Source organism: Salvelinus fontinalis, chromosome 14 (assembly GCF_029448725.1).
Source record: "Salvelinus fontinalis isolate EN_2023a chromosome 14, ASM2944872v1, whole genome shotgun sequence".
NCBI classification, from domain to species: domain Eukaryota; kingdom Metazoa; phylum Chordata; class Actinopteri; order Salmoniformes; family Salmonidae; genus Salvelinus; species Salvelinus fontinalis.
Window position 1 is genome coordinate 48,929,892 of NC_074678.1, and position 18,108 is coordinate 48,947,999.

At 41.7% G+C, this 18,108-nt stretch overlaps 1 protein-coding gene across 8 annotated transcripts in view; it reads right to left on the reverse strand.

Annotated features, from left to right (window-relative positions):
* LOC129811062 (dynamin-like 120 kDa protein, mitochondrial) overlaps positions 1–17,966 on the reverse strand; it is a 58,152-nt gene extending 40,186 nt beyond the window's left edge. The window contains exons 1-10 of one of the 8 annotated variants that reach the window (XM_055862189.1): positions 17,752–17,966; positions 16,696–17,023; positions 13,951–14,047; positions 13,312–13,428; positions 11,466–11,513; positions 9,224–9,309; positions 7,171–7,383; positions 3,853–3,906; positions 3,100–3,204; positions 2,827–2,913 (exon numbers count right to left, since the gene is read on the reverse strand). In XM_055862189.1, coding sequence (XP_055718164.1) covers positions 2,827–2,913; positions 3,100–3,204; positions 3,853–3,906; positions 7,171–7,383; positions 9,224–9,309; positions 11,466–11,513; positions 13,312–13,428; positions 13,951–14,047; positions 16,696–17,023; positions 17,752–17,780 — 1,164 coding nt within the window. In that variant the 5' untranslated portion in view covers positions 17,781–17,966. Of the gene's footprint in view, positions 1–2,826; positions 2,914–3,093; positions 3,205–3,852; positions 3,907–7,170; positions 7,384–9,223; positions 9,313–11,465; positions 11,514–13,311; positions 13,429–13,950; positions 14,048–16,695; positions 17,024–17,751 lie in introns of all 8 variants that reach the window. The other 7 variants (XM_055862182.1, XM_055862183.1, XM_055862181.1 and 4 more) reach the window with 7 other exon arrangements.
* Positions 17,967–18,108: the final 142 nt, after the last annotated feature.

The following is an 18,108-nucleotide window of genomic DNA, read 5'->3' on the forward strand; positions in this document are numbered from 1 at the left end:
CCTCATTTATCTGTTTGGCAAAACCGCACATGGATGTGTGTGAAACAGAAACACACACGTGGGATTTTGTCATGTATGCGAAAGCTTGAAAATGTGGTCTAATGTTAGTAGCCAGGTCAAGGATGAATCGAATGACTATCCAGTCTTTAGATTTTCTTTAGGAATGATATATTTTTCAAGAAACTAGAGTATTTCTCAAACCAATTAGGGTGTACTAGCAACAAAACACAACCACCAAACCAGACAGGCAAATTCAGGGCATCAAAAACGTTCAAAATATAGAAATCATCTGTGTATGATACATTTTTGCATCATATGATTCTGCGTTTGCATCTTAAGGGGATGATTCCTGTATTTTGAAAGTTACATATCTTGAAAACTTGCTAACAGTAAAACATTTTGGGACTATTTAAACAACGGACTAATGAAACAAATACCAAAAGTTAGTTTTTGGGTGGAATTTTCATTTAAATGTTTGTAGAGCTCGACCGATTATGATTTTTCAATGCCCATACCGATATCGATTATTGGAGGACCAAAAAAAGCCGATACCGATTTAAAATCTGCCAATTTAATGTATATATATATATAGAGAGAGAGAAATATATATAATTGAAATAATGACAATTACAAAAATACTGAATGAACACTTATTTTAACTTAATATAATACATTAATAAAAATCTATTTAGTCTCAAATAAATAATGAAACATGTAAAATTTGGTTTAAATAATGCAAAAACACAGTGTTGGAGAAGAAAGTAAAAGTGCAATATGTGCCATGTAAAAAAGCTAACGTTTAAGTTCCTTGCTCAGAACATGAGAACATATGAAAGCTGGTGGTTCCTTTTAACATGAGTCTTCAATATTCCCAGTTTAGAAGTTTTAGGTCGTAGTTATTCCGGGTGGCGCAGTGGTCTAGGGCACTGCATCGCAGTGCTAGCTGCGCCACCAGAGTCTCTGGGTTCGCGCCCAGGCTGGGCTGGGTTCGCGCCCAGGCTCTGTCGCAGCCGGCCGCAACCGGGAGGTCCGTGGGGCGACGCACAATTGGCATAGCGTCGTCCGGGTTAGGGAGGGTTTGGCCGGTAGGGATATCCTTGTCTCAGTATGTAAAATGTAATAAAATGTATGCACTCTACTGTAAGTCGCTCTGGATAAGAGCGTCTGCTAAATGACTAAAATGTAAATGTTATTATAGGACTATTTCTCTCTATACCATTTGTATTTCATATACATTTGACTATTGGATATTCTAATAGGCACTACAGTATTGCCAGCCTCATCTCGGGAGTTGATAGGCTTGAAGTCATAAACAGCGCTGTGCTTCAAGCATTACGAAGAGCTGCTGGCAAACGGAGGAAAGTGCTGTTTGAATGAATGCTTACGAGCATGCTGCTGCCTACCACCGCTCAGTCAGATTCCTCTAGCAAATCATAGATGTAATTATAATAAACACACAGAAATACGAGCCTTAGGTCATTAATATGGCCAAATCAGTGAACTATCATTTAGAAAACAAAACGTTTATTCTTTCAGTGAAATACAGAACCGTTTCGTGTTTTATCGAACAGGTGGCATCCATAAGTCTAAATATGTTGTTACATTGCACAACCTTCAATGTTATGTCATAATTATGTAAAATTCTGGCAAATGAATTACAGTCTTTGTTAGGAAGAAATGGTCTTCACACAGTTCGCAAAGAGCCAGGCGGCCCAAAATGCTGCATTTACCCTGACTCTGCGTGCAATGAACGCAAGAGTAGTGACACAATTTACCTAGTTTAATATTGCCTGCTAACATGAATTTATTTTAACTAAATATGCAGGTTTAAAAAATATATACTTGTGTATTGATTTCAAGAAAGGCATTGATGTTTATGGTTAGGTACATTGGTGCAATGATAGTGCTTTTTTGGGGAATGCACTTGTTAAATCATCACCTGTTTGGCGAAGTAGGCTGTAAATCGATGATAAATTAACAGGCACCGCATTGATTACTTGCAACGCAGGACAAGCGAGTTAAACTAGTAATATCATCAACCATGTGTAGTTAACTAGCGATTATGTTTAGATTGATTGTTTTTTTCTAAGATAAGTTTACTGCTAGCTAGCAACTGACCTTGGCTCCTTGCTGAACTCGCGTATCAGGTGGTCAGCCTGCCACGCAGTTTCCTCGTGGAATGCAATGTAATCGGCCATAATCGGCATCCAACGCCGATTACCGACCGTTATGAAAACTTGATTAATCGGTCGACCTCTAGTTTATAATGTCTTAATATAAATTGTAATGTCTTTTTAGTTCTGTGTTGGACCCGACGAAGATTAGATTAGCTGACGTTATGTCGTCAGCTAATGGGAATCCTAATAAAATGTAAATGCAATATGGACAACATTTTCTTACAGACCAAAGGAACAAAAGTAAACCTTGAATTAGAAGTTTTAAAATATCCTTCTAGTGGTCAGGGTTGACCCATTTTAAGAAATTCCATTAGTTGGTGGAAATAAAGTCTAAAATCTTTGATAGGCTGATGAAGAATTTGATCCAGGATATAATCACTGCCACCTGGTGAGGTTAGCAAAGGGATAATGTGTGCCATATTATTTAATGGGACCAGCTCCAACTTAGCGTTCTGTCATAAATCGATTTAATTTAATGATACACATTTTGAGCCGAAGGAAACTGTTTAAATTTAAAATGGTTACTTCTGTTGCCAAGTATGGCCCCAATATTTCTGGTATCTACTAAAGAAACTTGTACATAAAAAAAGATTGTCTCCCTAATTTGATTGCATTTCCAGACAGCCATGACCCTTTGGTTTATCTTTACCCTGGGTAGGTGGTCCTGGGTGTTGTAGTTGGAGTCAAAGTCTGAGAGGATGTCCAGGACCTCAGAGTACATGTCAATCAGAGACTTCTGTAGAAGGAACACAGATGGAAAAATACTTTAGGGTAATGCCTGATGGGAGAATGAGTTTGTTTCAAAACACTGTCTCCTGAAGAAATAAACAAATTGATTAACTTGTACTACCATGCAGAACACTGGTGTGTGTATGTGCATGACTGTGTAAGTGTGTGTGTGGTGTGCGTGACTCACACACACCTTGATCTTCCTCTGGTGGATGCCCTTCTCATCTTTCTGCAGCATCACTTTCCTCAGGTCCTTGTTCTCCTTCTCCAGTCTCTCCAGCATGCGCTGGTACTTCATCTACATACAAGACAGAAAGACATTCAAGCTTTAACAACAAATCCTCTCTTTCACTCAGTCCATTTATCAAAGTAAACTGGACTTTTCTAAACCTGACTTTACAAGGTCAATGTGGTACCTTACAAGTGGAGTCTATTTAAGGAAAGATATGGACCATTCAGTCCATTTACCAAAGTAGACCGGATGTATTTATTTTAAAAATCGGCCCATCCATTTGATACTGGATCCAGCGTGCCTGGCACCGACGATCATACGACGCTCAAAGTCGCTTAGGTCACTCGTTTCGCCCATTCTTACAATACATTGAACGGTAACTGAACGCGTTGAGGCCTGTCTGCCTGCTTTGTTTAGCAAGCCACGGCCACATTACTCCATTTTCGTGAACGGGTTGGTGTACCTAATAAACTGTCTGGTGAGTGTATATAACATTCTGTTGGTGGCAAGAATTTCAGATAATAATTTAAACGGAAAACTGTGTTGAATCAAGCGTTGTTTTGTGTATCAGTTCACACACAATGTGCCATGGAATTGTTACATCGGAAATCTCTTCCCAGCTATTTTGCAACCAGTAACCCGGATTTTTATTATGTGGAATAAAAACTTGGGGTCTATTAAACAAGGAAGGATATGGACTATATTTGGCTGTACCTGAGTTCGGAGCAGTTCCTCTTGAAGCTGGTCCACCTTCTCCTTGTCTGAAGACTGGAGACAGAGAGCAAGTTTATTAACCCTCTCTCTCTCACATGTCTGGGACATTTAACCGTTCACCCTCTGTGAGCCACTCCAAACCCACTGAGACCACTAGCATCATCACAGACAGCTAACGTGCACGTTACATTACACAGACCAGTGGGCACCGCGGCGGAGGAAAGCCAAGTTAATAGAAAAAAGGGAGAAAACTGATTCCAGTCCAGGTTGTAGTCATTGGTTTGGTCTTAACATGTAATACAGTAAATCATAGTGCAAAAATCAGAGGCGCAAGTAAAATCAGGCCCTGGAAAAGACGTCTGAATTATACCAATCATCAATCAAGAGATCATTATCAAGATTATTACAGCATGATTACAGCAGCCCCCCAGACTAAAGAGTTCCACATCTGCAATGCATTTGAGAGGTGGAGATCACAAAGCAGAGACAGAAGGAGACAGAGCACCAGTGAGCGGATGGATAGGGACAGCAAGAAGGGACAACAGATTAAACACACACACAAACAAGTACAGTACACACACTGATAGATGAGAGATAGGGGCTATAGCAAAGGTGATTGTGCTAACTACGTGCAAATTGCAATGTCTTGGTAATAGGCTATAGCAGTTCATCTGATTAGTGGACTAAGAAAGATCTAGTACTGATTCCTACATCCTGATATAGGCCTATACCCAATTAGATAGATTTCACCGTATAACTGACATTTAGGATAATTCCAGAAGTGCACAGCACACCATGCAGCGGGGTGTCCCTCCACTCCATGCAGTGTAGGTTGTCCGTACGTTAGTGAAGTGTTACGGGAGGACCGTTGGCCGTAGTCCAGCGGTTCGCATGAGATAGGGAGCCTAGGCTATGTTACTGCGGTACTGAACTGGTGACAGGTGATTCTGAGATTTCCAGACATCAGACATGCCATCCCACCAGTGGCACAACATAGCGGTCACAGCACACTGCCCTGAGGGACACCATGTGGATGGATGATGTTTTCCAACGTCTGCTCACACTAATGGGAAGTTTGCGGGGGATGACAGGGTAGTATGTTTGGGAAGGTTGAATAAAGCAATATGTGTGCTACTGCAATGCAGCATACAGTGCCTGGTGAAAGTATTCACCCCCCTTGGCATTTTTCCAATTTTGTTGCCTTACAACCTGGAATTAAAGTTGATTTTTAGGGGGTTTGTATCTTTTGATTTACACTACATGCCTACCACTTTGAAGATGTAAAATATATTTTTTATTTTGAAACAAACAAGAAATCGGCCCCAAAAAAACAAAAACTTGAGCGTTCATAACTATTCACCCCCCCCAAAGTCAATACTTTGTAAAGCCACCTTTTGCAGGAATTACAGCTGCAAGTCTCTTGGGGTATGTCTCTATAAGCTTGGCACATCTAGCCACTGGGATCTTTGCCCATTCTTCAAGGCAAAATTGCTCCAGCTCCTTCAAGTTGGATGGGTTCCGCTGGCGTACAGGAATCTTTAAGTCATACCATAGATTCTCAATTGTATTGAGGTCTGGGCTTTGACTAGGCCATTCCAAGACATTTAAACGTTTCCCCTTAAACCACTCGAGTGTTGCTTTAGCAGTATGCTTAGGGTCATTGTCCTGCTGGAAGGTGAACCTCCGTCCCAGTCTCAAATTTCTGGAAGACAAAACAGGTTTCCCACAAGAATTTCCCTGTATTTAGCACCATCCATCATTCCTTCAATTCTGACCAGTTTCCCAGTCCCTGCCGATATAAAACATCCCCACAGCATGATGCTGCCACCACCATGCTTCATTCTCGGGGTGATGAGAGGTGTTGCGTTTGCACCAGACATAGCGTTTTCCTTGATGGCCATAATGCTACATTTTAGTCAAATCTGACCAAAGTACCTTCTTCCATATGTTTGGGGAGTCTCCCACATGCCTTTTGGCGAACACCAAACGTGTTTTCTTATTTTTTTCTTTAAGCAATGGCTTTTTTCTAGCCACTCTTCCTCAAAGCCCTGCTCTGTGGAGTGTACGGCTTAAAGTGGTCCTATGGACAAATACTCCAATCTCCGCTGTGGAGCTTTGCAGGTCTTTCGGGGTTATTTTTGGTCTCTTTGATGCCTCTCTGATTAACGCCCTCCTTGCCTGGTCCGTGAGTTTTGGTGGGCGGCTCTCTTTGGCAGGTTTCTTGCGGTGCCATATTCTTTCAATTTTTTTTTGTTGGATTTAATGGTGCTCCATGGGATGTCCAAAGTTTCTGATATTTTTTTTTATAACCCAACCCTGACCTGTATTTCTCCACAACTTTGTCCCTGACCTGTTTGGAGTGCTCCTTGGTCTTCATGGTGCCACTTGCTTGGTGGTGCCCCTTGCTTACTGGTGTTGCAGACTCTGGAGCCTTTTAGAACAGGCGTATCTATACTGAGATCATGTGATACTTAAATAAAGTCCACCTGTGTGCAATCTAACTAATTATGTGACTTCTGAAGGTAATTGGTTGCACCAGATCTTATTTAGGGGCTTCATAGCAAAGGGGGTGAATACATTTGCACGCACCACTTTTCATTTCTTTTTTAGGAAACAAGTTTTTTTTCTTCATTTCACTTCACCTATTTGGACTATTTTGTGTATGTCCATTACATGAAATCCAAATAAAAATCCATTTAAATTACAGGTTGTAATGACACAAAATAGCAAAAACGCCAAGGGGGGTGAACACTTTTACAAGGCACTGTATATAGGCTAAATAGCATATGCAAACTAACTTAGTAAGACACAAGCAGCTAGACCAGAATGAATTCAAAACTGACCAGAAATCTGCAAAGTGATACAAAAGATGCTGTTAATTAAATATTTGCTAATTATCATTGCATTGTATTCAGCGATCAGAAAGTAACAATGCACAGTACAATTTGTTGCTAGTAGCATATAGCCAAAGCTATAAAAAGACTGCGGTTTAAATCAACAATGACTAGAGATTCAATAAAGTGCACCACAGTGCCTTCTGTCCACATCACATAGGATAGTGAGCTAGGAAGGAGCTCTAGGGTTGCTAAATGAGACAAATCCAAACGGTATAGGACCATAGGAATTTCATCCACCAATCTCATAAACAGCATTCCATATTAAATTACTCAACAAATCTCCATTAGTGTGAATTTAAACGGCATGGGGTTTGTCCATCCTGGTTTTGTGGGCAGTTCTACTGTTTACGTGCTGAAGGGGGCTTCTACAGATGAGGGCTGGGTGGTGGGAAGGGGGGGGTGGGTGGGGTAGGACCTTCACCTTGCGTTTCTGCTGAGGGGGGCTGGGACTGGGGTTCGGGGTGGTGGTTGGCATTGGCTCGGGTATCAGGCGCGGGGGCGGCGGCGGGCGTGGGGGTGGGCTGGGGGCGGGATCTGGGCTTGGCCGTGCGTTTTTGGATGCGGCGGCCCGCCGGACCTCCTCCTCGGCCTGCTGGATCTGCTGTTGAATGAGAATGAGCTCGCCGAGCAGACCCTGAGGGACGTCACAGTGAGAGAGAGGCAGGAGCAACACAGCCATCAACACAACCTAATGTACTCGTCAGTCCAGCAACCCATTGACCAACCAACTAAGCTGGAGCTGGAGCCAAGGCTGACCTACAGATAGACAACCCAATGTCGATCTATGCCAATCATCATCATCGATGGTCACCATTCTGTCAAAGCTTGGGGGTAAACTGAATCGACGTCTAGCTCCTAGATCTTGCCACCATAATCGGTACCCAACAAAGTCAGTCTTTCTCTGTCAAAGAGTCTCCAGAACAGACTTTGCCAGTCTGGAGATCTGAAAGCGGACGAAACAACTGATACCACAACCAGTGTCTCTCAGCCAGTGGCACACGGGGAAGGATTCTGTAGAGTAATGGTTTCTTAGCAGTCTTCCATCACTGTGGCTTTTTTAGTTGTACCAAAACAACTGATACCCTGCAACTTAAAGAATGATTATGCTCTACGAGGCAACGTAGATATGACAAATGAAAACTCAAGAAATTATGTATTGAGGCCGTGAAGAAAAAAAGTAAATGTGTAGATGTACTGGATACATTATTGAAAGTGGATAAACTATTTCAAGTGTGGCTGATATTCAACACATGTATTTATATTAAACATGATATTCTCTGCTAAAATCAGCCAGATGATTAGCGAAGCAAGCTACACTGGGAATAGGGTTGCACATTTCTCAGCTTTTCCAGAAATCCCATTTGGAATATTGCTGGAATCAGGAGGGAATAAGCAGGAAATCTGTGAATCCGCTAACCAGGACTTCTGGAAAACCTGGGAAATGTTGCCACCCTAGCTAGCAATGAGTGATCTGTCAGGGATGGAGCAGAAAGCTTGCTGCAGGCTAGTGGGAGATGAGCTAAGCTTCAGCTTGGTCTATGATAATGTTTTTTTTATTTTTTAAATCACGTTGAGACCACTGCTTTCGATTAAAAGCAGGGTAGAGGTATATGGATGCCATAGATTGTCTAATATTCAGCCTATTGATCTACAATAGGTCACTCTTTTTAACATATGAAAGTCACTAAGGTTGAACAGTGTGAAAACATTAAAAAGCAGGACTATTCCATTGAACTCGAGGACAACAGCGGAAGAGCCCCTTGGGAGCAGAGGAACAATACAAAATGGGCAGTATGTGAAGACAGCGGGAACGGAACAGAGGAAGATACAAAAGTGCTGTTCAGAAGCTAAAGAGTATCATCTCCTGGATGCAGCATGAGACTTCTGGAAAAACAACACATAGAGGAGCATGAGGGGGGGGGGGGAAAGCAAGGGCAAATATCAGCATAAGTGCATATAGCCCATATGATTTTCTAGCCATGATGTAATTACTCTGTAAGATTGAGGACTGAATGATCACCTCCATGTCACAAATGGTAACAAAAAAAACATACCTGCATTCCCTAGCAGGAAAAAATATAATTTTGTACATGTGACAAAATAAAAGCTGGTATACGAACCTCAGTCGTACAGAGTACAAATCTCTGCTATTTTCAATGGTCAACAACATACAATATGAAAAAACACTTATCCATAAACAGGCAGCCAGAATGGGGGTCATTTCCATCCTCAGCCCAGTAAAAATAAACAGACATTCAGTTAACAACCTGAATACTGCCCTTTACCTCCAGTAGTTTTCAACTCAAGAACTGAATCTCACTTCATTTCCCAAATTGCCTGGAGCTGAAATGGAATTGCCCCAAACTGCGAACTCAACAAGCAGCAGTTTCTTTCTACAATGAGACACAGCTATATGTCACAGGGAGCGAGGCTGAGCGAGGGTAAGCCAGTAAGGCGGTGCAGAGCATACTTGCCTTCTTGAACTGTTTGTCGCTGGCCTCCGGTTTGGCGGTGACCGGGGCCTCTGTGGCTGCTTTCACTGGAGTGTCCCCAGGGGCTTCTGCTAGGAGACAACAACAAAACAGTCAATTATAACACTTGACAAACATAAGTTTACCCACACATGATAATACATTCTCTTTAATAATTTATTAGTAATAATGAGTCAAAAGTATTGGCATGCCCAACATTACATAGGCCTTTACCTACGCCCCAGATCAGAAGCAGCACCCGGTCCCACGTGACAGAATCTCAAATGTTTGGAAAATATTGCTCACAATAGAATTTGCTGAAAGCCGTGGTATATAAGACAGTATACCACGGGTATGACAAAACAGTTATTTGTCCTGCTCTAATTACATTGGTAACCAGTTTATAATAGCAATAAGGAACCTCGGGTGTTTGTGGTATATTGCCAATACACCACGGCTAAGGGCTGTATCCAGGCACTCCGTGTTGGGTCGTGCTTTAGAACAGCTGTTAGTCGTGGTGTATAGGCCATATACCAAACCCCCACGGGCCTTATTGCTTAAAAACTGCCCTTGAGTGTCATGGAACAACAATCTCTCGTCCAGCCAATGAAAGCCCCGTCAATAACAAGCCTCGCACATACCGTACAGGACTGCGTCCCAAATGGAACCCTTTCCCTACATAGTGCCCTACTTCTGAAAAGAGCCCTATGGGCCCATGTCAAAAGTAGCGCACTACATAGGGAACCACTTGGGACATGAAAGGAATACACCTATTGTTTTAGCAAGTCAAAGAAGAGGGAGGGATGTGGTTCGAGGTGTTTGCATCCATCAAAGACACTGCGCTTCTTCCAAACATCTGAGAAGCATCAGCTACCAGCAGACAAGGAGAGCCCTCTCAGCCAAGGATAAGGGATCCCATAATGTAAGTACAGGAGGGGGGAAGAGCCCAGTGAAGCCAGGGAGAGAGCCGGAACTTGAAAGTCAAAATACAGAAACACACAAGCAGAACAGACAAAAGCCACAGTCAGACTAAACGACATGACAAGGGAGAAGAGGAGATTATGCAAAACAAACACACTGTCTCTGTTGTTAAGAGCACTGTAGACCAGAAGGATAAAGATCGTCATTATCATATCCAATTCAATTCATTCCAAGTATGTCCAATTCAGTCTTCAGAGGAATTGTGTTTTTAGAGGAATTCAATTACACAATGAGACAGTAGACAAAATGTCCTTCTCTGAGCCCTTTTGATATCAATATGACGTAAGGATAAATCCTCTGCATCAATTAAAGCCTATGTGTCAATCAAAGCACAGTCTGGTACTATGGCCACCCAAAAGACAAATCCTTCCATTAATAATTTGTCATTGGTGTCTCAAACAGCAGCATAGCGTACCACAGCATGAGTCGTAATACCCATAAAACCTAGCAGTCAAACGGGGAAATGGTTCCAATTGTTTTTCCACCGTTCATTCCCCCCTCCCATTGGTGATTTTAGAAACACTTAAAATAATGTCTGTGTTTCGTGTAGGCTTACCCTGGGGTAACGTTTTGATAACCGTGTAAGTCTCTCAAGGAACAGGTGACTTTTATCAATATATTCACTTGTATTTTCCCGCAAAAAATATGAAATGCTTATTAGCTTCTAACGTGGCTATCACAAAGAACTACAAATACCATCGTGATCTGGACCAGACTGCCGAATCGAGGCATAGGTAAGAATCTCTGGATTAACTATCTAATGTTAGCTAAATGTAGTAATGAATAAATTGGAGACATTTCTTTAAACTGACAATTCCGTGAACAGTCTTTTAAACAGCTAATTAGCATTTTCAAATATGAGAATAAATAGAGCAGAATATATGTTAATAAAAGTCACCTTGTCCGAGAGAGATTTACATGGTTATCCAAACATACCACCTGTGTAAGCCTACACGAAACACAGCGCTTATTTTAAGTGTTCTAAAATCCCCAATGGGAAAAATGTATGGTTTAACTGCTACGTTTTAAGGGTATTATGACATTTCCACTGTGATGCTCTATTGGACAGATAAATCAGTTGGTAGTCTGGAAAGCCAATCGTGTTGAGTTAGGAGGTGCCAATCCAGGAACACGTGACATCGTCTTTGGCTCCAAACCACTGTCAACCACTTCTGCAAAGGGTGCTGCTGCACACACACCAACGTGGGGTAGTCAAACAGCGCCAGGGAAGAGAGTGGAGGGGCTGAGTGTGGGGTGTACACACCTAACAACAGACGCAGACCAGAAGCTCCTTCACTACCCACACTCACACCTGTGAAGAACGCGGAGGGGGAGGGGTTGGGGGGGGGAAGGAAGAACACACACAACAACAAAAAAATCAAAAGACTGAAGCAAAAAGGGGTCAGAGCAGGGTCACTGCTGGACACATGTGGCAAGGCCCTGCTGTCAGAATGTGAGCTTGTTGTTGTGGCTGCATCCTGCAAGTCCAGAGGTGATGCCGTTGACTACTTGTGCAATCTGGGCACGTAATTGTGATACTACTCATTATACAGGATAACTAATTGATTGGCCTAATTTGACTGTGTGAAATCAATGGATGGGTACTGTTCACTTATGCTCATCACATGACATTGTCAAATTATTAATATTGACCCAAATTAGACCCAGTTACTTTGGAAATTATACTTAGCCCATAGAGATCCTATTAAATTGCTAGAGGGGCAATGTCATAAACCATCAAAGTTCCAGAATGGGGTGAAAATGGCAGCCATATTAGTCAGGGAGAAATCCAAACTAGTCTAATAATTGGAATGAATGGCAGTAGAGGCCAAATCCCTCTTTTTACAGGACAATAAAAGGCATGTGATATCAGAAAGTGTGTAACGCAATTGTCTACCTGAAATATTGTCATATAACTATAAATGCAATCTATATGGGTTTCATACAAATTTGATGTATAAATAGCTTCAAAAATATCTGTAAACGGACCATAAATGTCTCCATTTTGGGGGATTTTCTTGGAAAACAGCAGCAGCAGTCGTTGCATTTACAACTTGTCTAAGTCGTGACATCAATTGATTTCAGCCAGTGTGGATTGACTGGATTGTTTGAATGGAATGTTGGCTGTTCATTTGAAACATTTATGGAATCATTCCTCCAAAAAAAACTGTCTGGATCGCTAGGTAACAAATATACAGTGCGGACACATAATTTTTTTTTTTTTACTTTACACAATACCTTATCACAGCAATGGAAAATCATGGATGCCCAACTCCCTGACCAAAATGGCTGACCTTTAGCCCAGCATAAGAAGGTTCCTGTCCATTCTAGTACTCAAATGCCTAAATCTGTGACTTAGCCTACAAAAACAACCGCCGTCAGTACATACTTAATTATAGTATGCTTTGAAAAATATCAATCATAGAGACGGGTGGAAATTGCTCCATAGCTCTCGAGGTGTATTCATTAGTGCACGCCGTCGCAAAATGTTCTGCAAGGGAAAACATTTAGCAACGAAGACAATCGTTTCTTATTGGACAAATTCAGGTAAGTCCCTCCCCATTTCAGCCCATTTGCTTCCAAGTGAATACACCCTACAGTATGTCGCCTCTCTCCTCACTTCCAGAAAGGAGCATATTGAGCTGCACTATTTCAACACAAGGCAGCCCAATTGTGATGTAAGATGCACTTCACAAGAACATCAACGATGCAAAAGCCCATGTAGGAGGCGGGAAAGTGAAAAGTGATTGGAACTGGCACCCGTAAATTAGCGAAAATAAAACATTTAACTGGTTTGTTTGCTGGAAAGTAGATTGCTACAGTAGGTAATGCAGGTGTGATTAGACAAGGATTGACAAAAGTAGCCCACTTCAAATTCAGATTACCAATGACGTGGAGTGTGACTTTCTACCACTTGGAGCAGGTGTTATAGCTATTCTGGATTCATAAAGCTCAAAACGGTTAGCACTTTTGCCACTTCATCTAAGATCTATAGAAGAAAAAAAAAATTGAATCCTGGGCAAAAACAGTTGATTAACTGGTTTGTCCAACATTGCCATTTTATGCTTCAGTATGCCCATCTTTTCTATCTGACAAGACTGTGTACTCACCGGTGGAGAGGATGCTCTTGAGGAAGGTGAAGTTCTCTCCTATCTTATCAAAGTCAGGTAACTCGGGAAGGAGCTTGGCAATCTCCTCTAACTCAGGCAGAATTTTGGTTAGTTTATCTGTGTGTAGAAAGGTGAGATATGGTTAGTGGAGTTCACCATTTGAACCAATGTTGTGCTCCTTGCGTCAGACTTAAATGAACCAAACTAAATAGGCAGCCTTAAAAGATGGAATCCGCAGCAGGGGAAACAGCGCCACTGTCCGCCCCACGGCCATTGTTATTGTTTTGTTAACAAAGCAGAGCTGGGGAGCGTTGCACATAGAACAATATTTCTATCACGTGTGCAATGATGTCAGAGGGGGGTGAAAAAACAGTGTTCGTTGTTTGCAGCAACTCCGTTGTTGGAATATCGCAAACGGACGTGCCAGTTTCACCAATAAGGATTCCAGTTTAAGAGAAAAATAGCAATGGCTCAGTATTAATGCTTTTTTTTTTTTTTTTTTATTACAATAATTCACATCTGAACAACCACACACTGCACTGACTGACAGGGAATAAACCAACATGACAAGGTGTTTAACAGTTTCAAGTTCACAGACTTCTAATGAGGCATTTTATGGCATACAGGGGACACACCTACCTAGGTCAATATGATCACTCAGCTCCCAGACAAAATCAGGTATTACCCAATTGTATGCACTCATATCAGGCAGCATATCCTTCCACTCCTCATAGGTCTGGAAGAGCAGAACATAAGTGGCATATGGTCAATTTACAATTCTATATGTGATAATGGGACAAAAAAACATACCTCCATTAAAGACTAACAAGAACAATATTTCAAGGGATGGGCTAAGAGACAATAAGTAAGGGGTATGTGTTCTAGCGGAGTGGCACTTCCACGGAGTTGCATTCTTTTCCAGATAACTTTTCAGAGTTGATTATCCCGCTTATACCACGACTATAATCTAACTACGGCTGTGATGGTCATGGAATTGTGGATGATGGTAACTGGCCAACCAAAAGACCACGGTCACCGTAATAACGGTTAGAAGAGCAGCAAAAAAATAAATGCATGTGCAGCTATAGAAATAGAATGAATGAGGCGTCCCCATTCAAGACAATGGTGGCATAATGGGTGGACTGGCGGCCATTGCAAGTGTACGCATAGGAGCAAAGCAGGAAGTTATCACGTTGTTAAGAGTTACGGCAGAAACGGACTCAAATGAACGAATGCCCGGCCGTCCCTTCTTCAAGCATCTATTCGTTCCACAAAAAAAAAAGTATAATCATTCTTTAAAGGTTATTTTATTTTCATCCATAACTATCAGTTACACGGTTATAGAGTAATTGTGCCAGCCCAAAATTCAACACATTTGCACCTAGAAACGTGTTCAACATTCACTGAAGTAGCCAGCAAGTTTACTAGATAGTAGGGCTGTGCAGAGTACTCGGACAAAACAAGTATCATAACTGATATGGAGAATGTATGAATTCATGAATTGAATGTAGGAATTCATGTATGACTCAGAATCTGTAGCTAGTCACTGTTGCTCAATCTAGTTATTTTCTGTCAACTTTATTCAATTGCTGACGATGTGATACAAGCAATGCTTGCTTGCTTGCTATTAATATTTATTCTTGCCCAGGCACGTTTACAGAGCAACAGATCATTAGAAAATAAAATTACAAATGTTGATAGTTTATTTTGATTTTACAAATGTTCAGGCATAAGTGTTGGGAGAAAAAAGATTTGCTCCTCTTGAAAGTGAAACAATATGGGACAAACGAAGTAGACTACTTCATCTAAACCTGTGTCTGGAATAAATGCAGGCAGTAGTAGCCAGCCAGCCATGCATTAGGCGAATAGCCTATTTTGTTGATAATTGAATAGGACTAAGTATGTAAATCATGTACATTTTCATCTGTCGGGGTCATTTAACTTTGAACAATGCGTGTAAATGAGTGAAGGAACATAACGATGTGCTCGGAGCTGTGATCTGAATGATGGTGCATTAATACATACTTTTCGTACTGTTTATGTTTTACCGGCATTTAAAGCGCACCTCCGTGTATTCTGATCACAAGTAAATACGATTACAAGTATCAAATGTGATAAAACCGATACGATTACGATGAGATTAGCACACCCCTACTAGGTAGCTACAGTAGTTGCCCTGGTAACCAAACAAATAGACTTGCTAGTTTAGCTAACCAAACCATTAGTCCTACATTGCTATTATGAAAATCTAATTCAACAATGTCAATAATGTTTTCAAAATCGGCTTTTGCTTTCAAAAGCAGCTCAAACATAGAACATGTAAGAATGAACTTCATAGCCATTGAATTATACCGTGCATTATAGGGAATTATACAATGGAATACTCGTTTCTGATTGGCTTGAAGGGCATTCTAGAGTGTGCATTATTTCCCTATAACACACGGTATACCAGCACGGTAGAATTCAATGGCTATAGTTCCTTCTTACATGTTCTGATTGAGCTGCTTTTTCACTGGATGTTGAACACATTTCTACCAGCAAGTGTGTTCAATTATAACCATGGTATAAAAGGAATAATCAACTCTGAGCTCTGTGTTCTGTTGATTATTAATTAACTTGGGGCTCTATGCATTCGTAGACTATCCCTTAAAAAATGCACGCTCTAGAATGCCCTTCAAGCCAATCAGAAACGAGTATTCAACAATGCCATGGTATTTAATAGGGCATATTTCCCATTCTAAGTGACATGAAAGGGTTAAGTCTTTAAAAGGTCCCTTATGTTTTCTTCTATCTTGAAAGAGTCTGGGTTAAAAATAGAGGCGTGACGGGAGTCTGGACATCTAGCCTACACAAGCTAAACTTCAACAGAATCATATGTTAACCTGGTGCATATAGTGAAATGGGTTTGAGATAACACGCTCGTAAGGGTATCTCATTGTGCTGGCAGCCTAGCACCTCACCGTGACCTGAATAAATATACACCCTTGCAGAGCAGCAGTCAACTGTAGAGCAATTAACCCCGGTTTCACTGGATGTTAAGAACAGTAGGTGGACTCATTCATTAGGATTACAAAAGCAGCATTCAAATTGAATATCACTTGATCCTATGCCCAGTGTGAATGGTAATAAACCACTTTATCTATATGTTTGTTATTCTCAATGCTCTTACCAAGCAGGTAAAGCCAATTAGTGTCAGAGTGCCAACCAGTATCTAGATTTTAAACAGCTTCTCTATCAAAATGATGGGACAGAAACCCAAGCACAGATTAAGCCTAGTCCTGGACTACAAAGTACATTCAATTGAAAATCTGTGTCTATGATACTGGCCCTTTCATTCAACTCTCTCTTCAACTCTCTCTCTTCTCCACCTCAAATGTGCGGTACCTTTTTGGCGGTGTACCCGCCTCCCACTGCCGAGCCCAGCACGATGTACCGGAGCTTGAGCAGCCTAGAGGCTAGGCGCAGCATCCAGAAGTTGCGGTGCTGCTGGTAGCGCCAGCCGCCATGGCCGCCTGGGGGAGGCTTGGGAGGCCGCATGGGCAGCCGGGACATGGAGGTGAAGTGGCGGGCTGCCGAACAGTGCGGGGGGCGCTGGGGGTTGGCACTGGCGTTGTACCGGTGGTGGATGGCACGGGACAGCGGGTGCAGCTTCTGCAAGGGCATCCTGAACCTCACCCCCATGTTGTTGGAGACCAGGTTCTTGCAGGCCATGCTGACAGGACAGAGAAAACGAGTCAGGGATTAAGACCCACAAGTAAATTCAACACTGTACCGTCTGCAGACATCAGTTTGGTGTGATTAGTTGAAAGATTAATTATAACTGTACATTACAACATGATGATGAACAATGGCATGGCAGTGTTGATTGAAAGAAAGCGAAAAAATGATGATCGCTAGCTGAACACCTGTCTGGCTAAATACACTACAGTAACGTTGGTTACCTAAAAATACTACAGTAGCTAGCTCCTTTATTTGACTGTGTTAACTGGCTAATGTTAACTGGCTACCAGCCTTTGCTTTTGTTTTGCAGATGGCCAGCACACGCCTCATCCAACGTTAGCTAGCTAGCTGGAAAACTATTTACGAGCAGGCCGCTTGTCAGTGATTGCCATTTGTTTTACAGCGTACGTGAACTACCTAATAGCCAGTTAACCCGCTTCCTGACCATCAACAGAGGAATAAAAACATTTTCGTAATCAGCCGCTACCGGCTCTAGCCAACTAACGTTACCTAGCTAAGTTAGACAGTCATTTAATTAGAAGTTGTACATCACTGCCATCAACTATTGCTGCTTGAAAACGTTTAGCTATGTATAATTGTTTAACTTGTCTAGCTAGTATTGTGGTCAGCATTGGTAACTAGCTGGATATAGCCTAGTTAGCTAAACTAGCCAGCTGGCGCTAAAGGTTGAGCTTTTGGAAATATTATTACCCCACTTACCAGGCCACTGCTCTTCCAACTCGTAACATAGCTGGCTATTGCTATTAAGTTACCAACAAGGGGTGAGTGCAAATGTATTATAAAGTCGCGCTTAGGCACTATTTAGATCATCTTTCCAGATGGTACACATTGGTTATGGCTAGCTAGCTAACAAGGACACGGCAAGAAATCGGAATGACAGGTCTACTTCCCGGCAATGAGTCCAACCTCCAAATTAGCACTGCCAAAACACAGTCTATGGTGGTTTAGGTTCCTACACAGTATCTCAGTCGTACACACTCAATCACATCTCATATGATATTACACTTTCTCTAATTTGTCAACATGTAAATCAATTGGATACATTATTATTTCAAA